The sequence below is a fragment of the Cryptomeria japonica genome, chromosome 3 (assembly GCF_030272615.1).
Source record: "Cryptomeria japonica chromosome 3, Sugi_1.0, whole genome shotgun sequence".
NCBI classification, from domain to species: domain Eukaryota; kingdom Viridiplantae; phylum Streptophyta; class Pinopsida; order Cupressales; family Cupressaceae; genus Cryptomeria; species Cryptomeria japonica.
The window spans coordinates 808836198-808849661 of record NC_081407.1 but is presented as its reverse complement, the minus strand read 5'-3'; the positions used below and the strand labels follow the sequence as shown (position 1 = coordinate 808849661).

Sequence of the window (13464 nt, the reverse complement as noted above, 5' to 3'; positions counted from 1 at the left end):
ACTATCTCTAATGACCTTCAACACATGAGTCTTCCCATCTGCCTCCCGTAGGTTAAGGGTAAACTCTCCTATGTCATGAAGCCATCTCATGCCCAAAACTACAACTGTCTCCCATAGTCACCACATAGAAATCTGCCTTATACTCGTAATTATTCAGGCGCAAAGGAAAACTTGTAATCATCCTGTCACACTGGAGAGTGTAACCATCTGCAACTCTCACCCTTATACCTCCAAATACCTCCGTCTGAAACCCACGCCTTTCAATGTAATATCCCGGATAATTTTTTTTTGTTTTAATGCAATAAGGATTACAAACAAACACCATAACCTGTTAAGGTTAGAAAATATAATCTCAATACTGCTGAAAGTAACCCTTCCACTTTCTGATCACCAAGAGCCCAATGTGGGAAGGTGAGAGCATATGGTGATAAGGGGTTCGTTAGCTCATTGATTTGCTGGGAATTATAATGCAAGTACAATACTGGGCGGCAAACCAGCCCCTTCCACTTTTCGGCGGGATGAAGAGCAAGAACTTGGTGGTGAACCAGCCAAGGGAACAAAAGCATAACCAGAACCAAATCACTCTACGGCTTATGCAGCGGGAGGACTTATGCATAAAAACTATCACTCAACCGCATATTTCAGCGGGAGGACTTATGCATAAAAACTATCACTCAACTGCATATTTTAGCGGGAGGACAATACCACTCCACCACTTATTCATTGGGAGGATAGAAGTACAAAATAAATTACAAACACTAAGGCGGCCCAGCCAGCCTCTTCCACTTATGCAGTGGGGATTACAATGAGCACTTCAAGTTCAATAAGAGGTTAGTACTACTAATCAATGATACAAGATGATTACAATGAAGTACTACAAGCATTCAATCATAGACTAAAACTGATTTCAGGCTAAAACATAAAACAACAATTCTGATTTAAATACCAGCATCTTCAGAAATGGGCCAGCAACATAGAAATGCACACAACTCTTCCGAATCAGCTCCAAAATGCTCACGAATTCAGGCGAACAACTGCTATGACCAAGGTGAACAAACAAGAAGCTCAAACCAGCACCAAAATCACCACACACTGATGGCACGCAAACCAAGGCACTCTAGAAAAGGTATGGCCAGCTGAGAATTTCGGTTTGCTCTCAAAAATTCCAATCAACACCAATTCAAACGCCCTTCCAGAGGAATGATCACCTCTCCAATACGCTTCCGACAAGCCTCTACCTGGAAGAAACGAACACTCAGGTAGAGATCTATGAACAAAAATCCGCTTCAGCCACTCCAAACCAGCAACACAGAAAACTCACCAAAACTCTAAAACTGAAAATCCTCACACCAAAATCCACTCTCAACACACCCACTAGCTAGGTACTCTATTGCAAGTATGAAACGGTGCTAGCTAGGAAGCCTCAACTTCGAAGCTCAGTTTTGCTCTCCATTTCGGCAACATAACAATGCAAATTCCTTAGCTACCCCAAATGAGAGCCCAAGGCTCTTATTTATAACTTTTTGCTCTCCTAAATTCAAATGCAAATGCGCCCAAATACACCCAAATTACATGCCGCTTCATTACACCCCAAGGGCGCCCAAACACATTTGAAATATATTAAATAAGTCTCCTCAAAGATGGCATCCCCTTCCCTTAGGCAAGTTCGAACTTTGCCTAGGACAACAACTTGCAACAAAACATAGAGTGATGCTCATGAAATAAGTTCGTTTTCTCTTATGCCATTGACTTAGGAAAAATTGATAAAATCACTTGAATAAAATAAACTTCTATTTCCCAAAGTCGTCCAAAATATAATAATTAAATATTAACCTTAGAATGCAGTGTTAATATTTAATAAATCATCCTGCAAGCCAAATATTGCTCAAAACCCAAATGAATTGAGGACTGAAGTGCCGAACCATCCATTGGATTGAACTGAACTGCCTTGCTATAAATAGAACCACTTGAACTGATACTTACTAAAAATAGTAAGTCATGTAATACAGCTCCGAAAAACATAATCTTCGCACCCAGTGACAGAACATGGAAAACTCAGTAAGATAGCATCATCCAAACAGTCAACCCCTAACTTACAAAAAATAGTAAGTTCATGCTGCACCAATGTTTGAAACCCTAATTCTTCATTCCACCTAGCCTACGGGTCCCTGAAATAGGCCAATGGACCACTGAAAGTACAACATTGAGAAGGGGACATTACATTCAACCAATCTACCATCAATGAAATTATGAGTGGCCTCTGTATCCAGTAAGGTGATAACTTTTTGACCAGCCAACACCCCACACATCCTGAATAAGCCCTCTTGTTGTACGCTAGTGAGATGAGTCTCCTGTAGTTTAACTTCCTCTTTATTCTCACCCATTTTTTGTAACCTGTCAGGTTCATTTTCAGCCCTTTCTGATTCGGACTCCTCATGATCACTTTGCTGGTCCAAATTTTCAGAATCGGAATCCTCATAGAATGCCACATAACTCGCTTAGCCTTGTCCTTAGGCCTCAATGGACAATCATGATTTGCGTCATAAGGGCCCTTGCAATAGAAACATAACTTTTTCTTACGCAAATCATTGAGTGTTTCCTAGTCAAATGGTGCTGTAGTTTTTCCCTTTTGGTCTCCCTTAAAGTCTGATTTTCCTTGTTTCTTGGGAACAAACTTTCTGTCCTTGGATGAAGAAGATCCCTTGGACGAGAACTTGCTTTGTGGGGCTGCAAGTTCCATATTTCTAGCTTTCCTCAAAGCTTCCAATAACGTGGGTGGATCTACCTTAATCCAACCTCTCAAAGGCTCCATCAATCCCTCTGTGAACAAAATGACAAGTCTTCTCTCAGTAATGCTAGGCACCATCTCCGCAAGCCTCTGAAACTCACCAATTTAAGTCTCCAAGCTACCCACCTGTCTAAGTTGAGCTAACTCTTTGAAATATAATTCAGGATCCTTACGATCAAATCGCTCTATCAGCTTGTCAGTAAACTCCTGGTAGGTGGTAATAAGGTTATGTTGGAGTGTAAGCATGCCGTGGTGCCATCAGTCATGTGCTAATTTACCCAAGTTGTCCAGTTTCTGGACCCATGCTCTAGCTGTGCATTTATCACTGCCATCAAAGTTTGGCAAGGTAATCTTGCCCACCGCATGCTGAAAATCTTGTGTCGCCTGTGGCGCTTGGTATACCTTGTAATCTGCCCTAACTACACCACCACCTCTAGGCCTCTTCCGATCCAGAAACTGATTGAGTTAGTTGTTCCCTAATCGCAGGTGCCAATGTCATACACTCAGCAAAGTGTCTAGTGATGTCTTCTGCAGTCTCAACTTGTGGATCTGGCCCCCCTTCCTGTGGGTCTGGCTGAACCTGTGGCTCCTCTTTGGGAAGGAAGGTAGGTTGATTGGGCCTAAGTACTAAACCCACAAAAGGAAAAATCTGTTGGACAACTGCTCTAGGCTGCTCTATACCCTGGGTGCCACTAGATTGACCCTTATTAGTTGTCTGTTGCGGTGGAACGAATTGTCTCATAGTGCCCATCAACTGTGACATTCAGGGTTAACTGACCGTGCTCGTGACTTATCTCTGTCACCAATGGTACCCAAAGTACTTTCACTGTCACTAATGGACATGGAAGTGAACTACTGTGAATACCTAAAACACCTGAAGCTGTTTCACCTTCACCCAAAATTGGAAGTTGCCATTGACCAGTACCTCTAGTATACACTATATACTCTTCACTCCCACTCATGAAAAAGCACAGGCTGGCAGGAAACCGCTCTGATAGCACTGTAGAAACCCTTGTTCCTCCACTGCTGAAATTGTTTATTTTGCAAGTTTTGTGTTTTGAAAAGTATAGATTTTTTCCTTTGGATTTTTATGAACAATAATGCTAGGCAGAAAATTAAACATGAAACTATATATGCAATAACAAAGAGAATTAATTGCTGCAACCAATTGGAATTTATTCAATCTTTTTTTCATTGTATTTCACATTACATGCATACCCAAAAAATGAAGTGAATTGATTGTTTTCTTTTTTTCTGGAAATTGCAGCAGCTATGGGGTTGTACGGCCAGCATGGAATTGATTACCTACACCTTGAAATGAGTTCCTTGCTTCCTCCAATGCTATGCCCAACCTTCTCAAACCCCCACGACCCCTTACATATTATTTCAGAATTTTTGGAGGCCTCCTCACACAAAATCGTCCAAGCCCTACAATGTATGGCTGAAGGGAAGGTACGGCTGGGTAAAGTAGCAGCTGTACGGCTGGGTAAGGTTGCCAATGATTTGCAAAAATGATGCCCTTCTTCAATCTGCTTGGAACTTAGAAGAATTCTTGCAAATTTAGCTCAAGTAGAACGCCTGTGTAGAGTCCTCCTGAATGCCAAATTCAATGGATGTTTCACCACCTCAAATGGCTGCAACACTGAAGAATGTAGTGTTCTCCAATGGCTTGAAGAATGAAACCCTTGGCTCCCTTCTCACAAACAATTTTCATGAAATCAAATGCTCAAAGAACGAGTAAATCGAGTTCCAGGCACGGTATATATATACCTCCAATAAAAGTTCGATTTTCCTCATGAGGCTCATTATAAATCTTTAAAAAGTTTATAACTTGCAATTTAATATTATTAACTTTTCACCTTGAGCTAGGTGTTCACTTTTAATTAAATAATTGGTCCCCCTTTTAATGATGATTGACCCTCAAGTTATAACTTATTAATATATCCTTATAATAATTTAATATCATTTTGGCCATTAAAATGAATCTGACTGTCTTACTAAAATTAGTAAGGGTCCCTCTCAAGCAACCTTTGAATTACTATAAATAGTAAGTATAGCAAACAGAGCCCTGGAAACACCAAACGAAAGCCAAAACTGGAAACCATTGAACTCTGGGGATGATACAAGCCTTAGGAGACCCTTTATCCATACTCATTAGCCTACGAGTGTCAGAAGGATAGGCTAATCTCACTGAATATCTGATGTCAACTAGAAGGGGACATCACAAAGACTGCATTTACTACTAAGTGGAGTACCTATGCTTATTGTAAGATGCCTTTTGGGCTAACCAATGCAGTTGCCACATTTTAAAGAGCAATGGACATGGCTTTCAAGGGTGTAATAGCAAAGTTTGTGCTTATATACGTTAATGATATAACTGTTTATTCGAAGCATGCAACTGATCATTTTGGTCATCTTGAGTAGGTGTTCATGAAATGCGGGGAATATGGTGTGTCCTTGAACCCAAGCAAATGTGTATTTTCTTTTGATCAAGGAAGATTGCTAGGACACATTGTATCTAAGGATGCCTTAGCCATTGATCTAAAGTGAGTGGAGGCTATTCTTCTCTTCCACTCCCTAGTCACAAAAAAAGTTTACAAAGTTTCCTTCGTAGGATCAACTTTCTGAGGAGGCTCATTCGCAACCTTGCCACCATGGTAAAACCCCTCACCTCCATGCTGAAGAAAAAATTGTCTTTCAGTTGGACCAAGGAAGGGAGGGCCGGTTTTGAAGAAATTAAACAAGCAATTGCTTAGGCTCCTACTCTTGTCAATCCTAACTATGAAAGGGATTTTATCCTCTATACCTTCAGCGGAGAATCCAACATCTCAGCTGTCCTAACACAACTGAACAATGATAATTTGGAGCAACCTATTGCCTTCTTCAGTGACGGATTAAAGGATTATGAGCTTAGGTATAGCTATGTAGAGAAGCATGTCCTCATTGTTATAAGAGCATTGAAAAAGTTTAGACACATGTCTAACAACAGGATCCAACTCTTAGTTCCACACGCAAGTGACAAGGATTTCCTTCTAAACAAGGACATCATTGAGAAGAGGGTTGGGTGGATAACCAAGGTCATGGAATACGACATCAACATCAAGATCACCAAGCTTGTAAGAGGCAAGGGCCTATTTGAACAACTTGTCTCATCTTTTGAGACTTCTTCAGAGGTCACCCTTGTGTTACAAGCAAAAAAACGGGACTCGGACTTGGCAAGGCCAACCCGAACTTGGACTCGGAACTCGGAGTCAAACTCGGTTGGACTCGAGAAAGTGAAAAACTCAAGAAATTTAGAGATTTTTAAAGATTTAAATTTGTTTCATGCAACCTTTATTAAATACACCTTAAAGACACAATAACATCATCAAACTCGGCTCATTTGATTACATACACAAGTATACATCAATCACATAAGCATAAACACAAATTGTAGCTGAAGGAAATAACAAACATAGATATATAAATATTGTCAAATGTATACAATATTACAAAACTCATGGAATAAAAAATCCATGTCATCATCAAATGTTCCATACAAATACCAAAGGTAAATACAACTACAAGCCTATGGCTCAAAGGAGCCTACACCCTCTGGCCTTGGCCCCCTGCGAAGGCGTGTAAGGTAGGTCCTAGATGATTCGACAACCATAGGCGCTCCCCATGACACCATGCCATGCTCACCAACATTAGGAACATCTGTGTAACTATCTGCCTTTGAATCCCTTGTCTCTGTTCGTGCTCTCCGCTCCTCCTCTGCCATGGCTACAGTCTCAGCCTCTATATCTACCTGGTCGATCCAAACAATGTCAGACTCGGAGGTTAAATTTTCCCTACTTCTATCGACACAGTTTCCCCCCATATTTTCGATCGCCCCTTGCGGGGTCAAGGGGCATCGCCCCTTGCGGGGTCAAGGGGCAGCCATGTTATTTTTCTATTGGCTGACATGTTGTAACCCTAATTTTTCTTATTCTCAGGTGGAGGTTGTAGTGAACAAAGATGAGATCATTCATTTTAAAAAAACTTTTTAAAATGTTTTTTTTTTGTCATTTAATTTAACCCAGCCGATGGCCGAGTTTCAGGCACTAGACTCGCCAAGTTTGGTGATTTTAGGCCAAACTTGCGAACTTGGCGAGTCTGACGATTTTGCCTCCTGGACTCGGCCGAGTCCGAGTCCGAGTCCGAGCTCTGCAGACTCGGGAGGCATGACTCTAACCCGGATTCGCCGAGTTTGGGCGATTCTTGTTTCTCTAGTTACAAGAGGGTCAACCAACTAGCAACAACACTCAAGTTAGTTGGGTAAGCAACATGGCCACCTTCTTAATGGAAGGTAGATACCCCCAAGGTCTAGATAGGACCAAAAGAAGACACTTTAGGTTGCAGTCCATCCCCTATGTCTTAGTGGATGGCACCCTTTTCCCAAGGGACTCTAATGGAGTCTTGTTAAGATGTGTTGAGCAAAATCAGGTTAGTGGATTATTAGAAAAATTTCATGATGGCTCTTCAGGGGGCCACTTCTCTGCAAGGACTACAATTATCAAAACAATGAGGGCTGGTTATTATTGACCAACCTTATTCAGTGACTCACATAGATGGGTGAAGAATTGTAAGAAATGTGCTTTCTTCTTTGGAAAGCAAAGGCTAGCTGCCCTTCCTCTCCACCCTATTCAAGTAAACCAGCCATTCGCACAATGGGGTTTAGACTTCATTGGTGTGATAAATCCACTTTCTAGTGCAGGCTACAAGTGGATCTTGGCCACAACAGACTACTTAACCAGGTGGACAGAGGCAGTTGCATTGAAGGACGCCACTGAGGCCTTAGTGTTGGAATTCCTTGATGGAATTGTGGCAAGATTTGGTGTCCCCTCCACCATCACATCACATAATGCCAAGGCATTTGTTTGAACACAAATCAGTTCTTGGGGGGTTAAGCATGGTATATACTTAAAGACATCATCCAGTTATTACCCTCAGGGTAATGGCCTAGCTAAATCTTCCAACAAAAACTTCATCAAGATAATCAAAAGTACAATTGAAGACAACCAGAGGTCTTGGCATACTAGGTTGAGGATAGCCTTATGGGCTGACAGGATCACATCGAGGGTGATTGGTAACTCCCCTTTCATGCTGGTGTATGGGAAGGAAGCAAGACTCCAATCTTCCCCGGAGTTACCCTCTGTTGAACTAGCACATTAGCTAGAATCGATAGAGAATGATGCTATGACAGTAAGGCTAGCTGAGCTAATGGAGTTGGAGGAGGTTAGAGGTTAGGGTATGCATACGCTTGACGCTCATCAAGAACAATTCAAAATAAGTTTTGACAAAAAGGCTACTAATAGGTTGCTTACATAAACACCATGTTAGGTTTGTGCACCTCCCTGCCTTCCTTGACTGACATTCCTCTGTGCACGCTAGGGTCAAGGCTTCTCATCCTTGTCCATTGGTCTCTCCTTTGTGACCAGTTTCCTATATATAGGCTGTTAAGCCTCATTGTAAAGGGTTCTCTCTCTGTTGGCTTGGGCTATTCTTTGCTCTTTCACTTCTCTTGAAGACTTGTATATTACTTTCATCTCTCCAACTGTAAGTTTGGCCATTGGCCTTATAATGAATTGAAATTATCATTCTTGCCTTCCTTCAACTTATGCATGTTGAGTATGTTTCCTTACCTTCATTGTAAGTGCATGTTTTGTGGCTTTCAATTACGTATATGATGTGTTAACTTGTTTCCGAGTGTGACTTGTGGGAAACCTTCTCCCCTTTGACATTCAGCAAATGCTAAACTCCATACATGCGTTTGGGGTTGTTCATGCAATTGAAGTTTGTGCATCTCTTGGGTATTTCGATTGATTCTTTGTGTCATTTCTGGGTGGGGAGAGAAACATCTCTTATCTTGGTGCATCACCTCGTTTCATTTTAGCATTTCCTTCTTCCCTTTTCCTCCGCAAGCTGTTAGGATAGGTTTAGAAGTAGAATTTGGAGTGTTGAGTTGGTTCAACACTTGCACTTGGATTGAGAAGGAAGCCGACCTTCTTCGAAGATTCAACCCCCTTACGCAAGGTCCCACACTTCAGGGTTGTTTCCATGTTTCACAAGGTTGCTGAGTTGATAGCTTTGCAAGGGTGCAAACTTTTGTGACAACAACACCCAAAGAAATAAATGTTGTACTGGTATACCAAAATCCTGTACTAGGATTGGCAACTTAGCATAATCCAATACTGCTTTTGAGATAAGGAGAAAACCCAAGTATTTGATGGGAAAAGTTCCCTCTTCAAGCCTTATAATGTCAAGAATTGTCCTTTTAAAGGAAAAGAAGAATCTTTAGAAACATAATTTGGGATTCATTCCAATTTACCTAATAGCCTGATATTATTTTATGATTTTAATTATTTACAAGTTGATTTATATAGCTGATATCTTTTAGAGGAGAGCAGAGAGGAAAAGGGTTTCATCTTTGAAATAGAGATTGGAGTATTGTTCCTCTCCTACCAATGGAAGACTAAATATTTTATCACTTCATTTGGCATCTTCTATTGTCTTACTTAACGTTTCTTTCATTAAGTTAGACAGGCACGGACTAACCGGATCCTGTTTCTTAACCTTATAGAATTTTTGAATGGAGGACCTGCCTCACCATTAATGTAGATACAATATTTGCAACAATTGATCCATTTGATTACCTACTTATTAGAGGCACATGTTTAAAGAATGTTTGATATTAATGATCAACTGCATCCTATCAAATGTTTTGGAGGCATTTAACTTAGTAATGATCATTTGCCTCATTTTGTATTTTCAAGGAGTTTTGGTAATTTCATTTTTAGGATTGTCAGATATTGTCTGTGATTTACGTTTTTGAAACAATTGTTGACTTCTTGAAGCAATCAGTTTTGATATGGTTTTATAAAATTTTAAATCATATTACAAAAGGCAATAGGGCTATACTTGTCCATTTGTAACTACTGTTTGAACAACTTTAAGGAGTAATACAATCCTTGCGACATGCATTTGTTGAATCACTTGTTTTTTGTTGCATGATTATGGGGTTGTTGGATAAAGTAGTACTCTGTTGCATCCAGTTTTTATGATTTTTTTGTTTTCTAACAAATATTTTGGATCAACCTATTGTTGAGAGAACATCCTGGGAAGCATAATATTTGAAGTATCTATATGTAGTACTCAGGAACAGCTACACCTGTGTGCATGTGTCTGTGTTTTGATGTGCGTATATGGGGAGAGGGGCTAGGAGATGGTTTTAGGAGTGGAAATAAAGAGAGTATATATATATAGAGAGAGAGAGAGAGAGAGGGGTCCATTTTTCTCTTGGTACTAAAATTGTGTGTCCCATAAAATATGTACAGATAGCACAAGCAAGAACTAGTATGCGGCATTCAGAAATTGCTCTTGCTCGGCGTATAACTGAGGAAGGGCGGGGCCTGGTTGTTGTCGTGAATAAAATGGATCTTTTAAAAGGAAAAGAAAATGCAAAATTACGAGAAAGAGTTATGCAGGTGGTGCCTGAAGAAATCCAGAAAATTCTACCTCAGGTATATTTGTTTCCTATTTTATGCTGATTTATTTTTCTTATTGAAATTAATTGTTGTTTAAATGATAAGCCTGGTTTCCGTTGATGTTATATTTATAAAAGCTAACCATTTGAAAAAGGCTTCCTGAAATATGGTAAATAAATTATTCATACTGTAAAACACATTATGAGTAGAAAAACTCGTTGATACTGGCATAAATTAAATGTGGCAAGTAGAGACCATGTGGCAGTAAAATGTATTTTTTGAATTAAATTTAATAATCTTTCAAGTTTATAATCGAGGTAATATGGGTTGAGTTTTTAAGAATTTTTTTTGGTAAGTCAAACTTTGAATTCTTTAACTCTCGAGTTTTTGTTAATTTTACTATATTAATCAGCTAGAACGCACCAATTTTTGCATGGTAAATATTTTCTATCAATAGAACTGTGATGCAGTTGATGTTTCTCATTAGCTGTTTGTGATAATTGCATAAATTAAATGTGGCAAGAAAAGATCACGTGGCCATAAAATATATTTTATGAATTAAGTTTAATATCTTTCAATTTTATATTAGAGGTAATATGGGTTGAGTTCCTAAGAATTTTTTGGTAAGTTAAGCTTTGAATGCTTAAACTCTTGAGTTTTGTTAATTTACTATATTAATCAGGTCCCAGCAATTTTCAAATGGCAAATATTTGCTGTCAATAGAACTGTGATGCGGTTCATATTTCTCATTAACTGTTTAACTTTGATTAACTCTTCTAGAACTATCTCCCTTGCAATGTTGATGAATGATGGCATGCTTGAGCAATCCTTCACTTCATGCGACTAGATATCACATCATCCTTCCTCGTTGTATTAGTAATTGATCTTTCATGCCTTGTTTGAGGAAGTATCTCCATGTATATGAATCTGCATGTAGAGTGTCTCCTTGTAAAGTAATCCTCATTTGGGAATCCACCTCCTATATTGATAGTATCCTTGGATTACCTTAATTCAAGGTTATCGAATTTTCCTTCCTTGTGTTGACACCTCATACTATGATGATGATCCCTTCCTTGCAATGTTATTAGCTCCTTGTGAATCTTGTGCTTCCTAGAACTTGGAACACCTCCTTTCATTCAACAGCACTCTTGAGGGTGTTAATCATTGCACATGCATGGAATGAGGCTATGATGCCTGCCTCTAGCAAGGTTACAATGTTCCTTGTCTTTGCTTTGAGCATGCTGATGTTGATGTGTGAGTCCCCCACACCCTGGCAAATTTGATGTCGTGAAGCAACTTATCGTGGATACTTAATCCTCCTAATGTTGCAAAGCCTTCTTTGTCTTCTCATGTCCTTAGGCTTGAACACCATGAGCTGATCCTCAGCATGTCCCTATCTCTTGATGAAGTCCCTCTTTCTTTGCTTCTATAACCTGGAAAATAAACACAGCTTGATCAAGATATGGAAGAGAACAATGTCACTCTGTGAATCAGAAATGAATTCCTTCTGTTTAATCTTTGATTTTCATATTTCAAGATCTGATTCTAAAATCTGATATTTCATTTTTCAGTCTGAGGGTTCACTTTTATGTCTGATTTTTATTGACTTTAGGTCTGATACATGTCTTAATTTTCACTGGTTTCAGGTCTGGGACCTGCAACTACTCACTACCTTCCCAAAGCGTGGATTGGGAGAGACTCCTTAAGGAGTTCGGGCTTTCAAGGTAGCATTGACTGTGACAGTTCGGACTTTTCACAAGGCATTGACAATCATCAAAAAGAAGATCAGACATTTAGAGGTGCATTGATAGTGGGAGGTCGGAGTTCCAATGGGTCATTGATTGAGCAAGGGTGGGGATCCAAGGGGTCACTGACTAAGCAAGATCGGGGATCCAAGGGGTCATTGACAATACCTTCAATCCTGCTTGATGATCCACCTTAATCCTTCCTTAATCACTTGACACATTACATTGATCCTTCCTTCATCTTTGACATAATTCTTGCCTTAGACACTTAATCTAATCTTGGGCACAATTCTTAGCATGCATTGATAGTGCCTTAAGGAGGTCGTGGATTTGATAAGGTACTTACTGAAAGTGGTTGGGGTTTTCACCCCTCACTAACATTTGATAAAAGATGCTAACTTAGCTTGCTTAATGAGTTCAATCTCCTCAAACACCACTTTACCCTTAGAAATGTCTATCTCGCTAAGAAAAAGGGCTCCTCATCACAGATAGGCCTTTCAGGGGTGTTCGGTGTGGAGCCTGATCAGTCTCCAAGTGGGAGATTGTTGAAATGTGGCGACTAGAATTTTTTTTTTTTTTTTTTCCATTTTTCGTTGATGAAAACCGACATTGTAATAAAACCCTAAAAAGGCTGACTTTGTTTGTTGCCCTAAAAACGCATGTTATAAGCGGCTGGGATGCTTAAGGCATTGTAAGGTTGATGTACTGTTTTTGCTGGATAATAAGAAAGATTGGACGACTGTGTATGGTGGACGTAACCCATTCTGGGTGAACCACGTTAAATCTCTGTGTTATCTGTGTCTTGTTTTATTTCTTTATCTTTTGTATTTAAATCTGCATATAATTGTTAGTTCATATTTGCATCGGATCTGCTTGAAACCCTAACAATTGGTATCAGAGCGAGGTTTTCTGTAAGTTGGTAGGACTTTCAGATTTGAGTGGGAGCAATGGAGGATTTCAAATTCAAGGTCGAAAAGTTTAACGGCCAGAATTATCAGTAATGGAAAATGCAGATGGATGATTACCTGTATCAAAAGGATTTGTGGCAGCCATTGGAAGGAAAGACAAAGAAAGCGACCACAATGTCAGATGAAGAGTGGGACATTTTAGATAAAAAGGCACTGGGATCCATTCGATTGTGCCTTGCGCCGTCTGTAGCATTTAATATAACAGAAGCAAAAACGTCTGTAGATTTGATGGCAACATTGGCTAAGTTGTATGAGAAACCCTCGGCTTCGAATAAGGTATTTCTTATGAAGCGTTTGTTTAATTTGAAAATGAGTGAGGGAGGATCTGTAGCGGAGCACTTAAATGAATTTAATACAATTACCAGTCAATTGTCTTCGGTAAAAATTACCTTTGCAGAAGAGATTAGGGCTCTCTTGATTTTATGTTCATTGCCAGAAAGCTGGAATAGCTTGGT

General features: G+C 39.7%; 1 protein-coding gene across 4 annotated transcripts in view; it reads left to right on the top strand.

The window, feature by feature from the left end:
- The window catches only part of LOC131054353 (uncharacterized), a 103908-nt gene that overhangs the window by 71797 nt on the left and 18647 nt on the right, over nt 1-13464 (top strand). For 3 of the 4 annotated variants that reach the window (XM_057988848.2, XM_057988847.2, XM_057988850.2), the window contains one exon: nt 10147-10332. The exons of the other annotated variant lie outside the window; for it this stretch is intronic. In XM_057988848.2, the coding sequence (XP_057844831.2) occupies nt 10147-10332 (186 nt within the window). The remainder of the gene's footprint in view (nt 1-10146; nt 10333-13464) is intronic. 4 annotated transcript variants of the gene reach the window in all.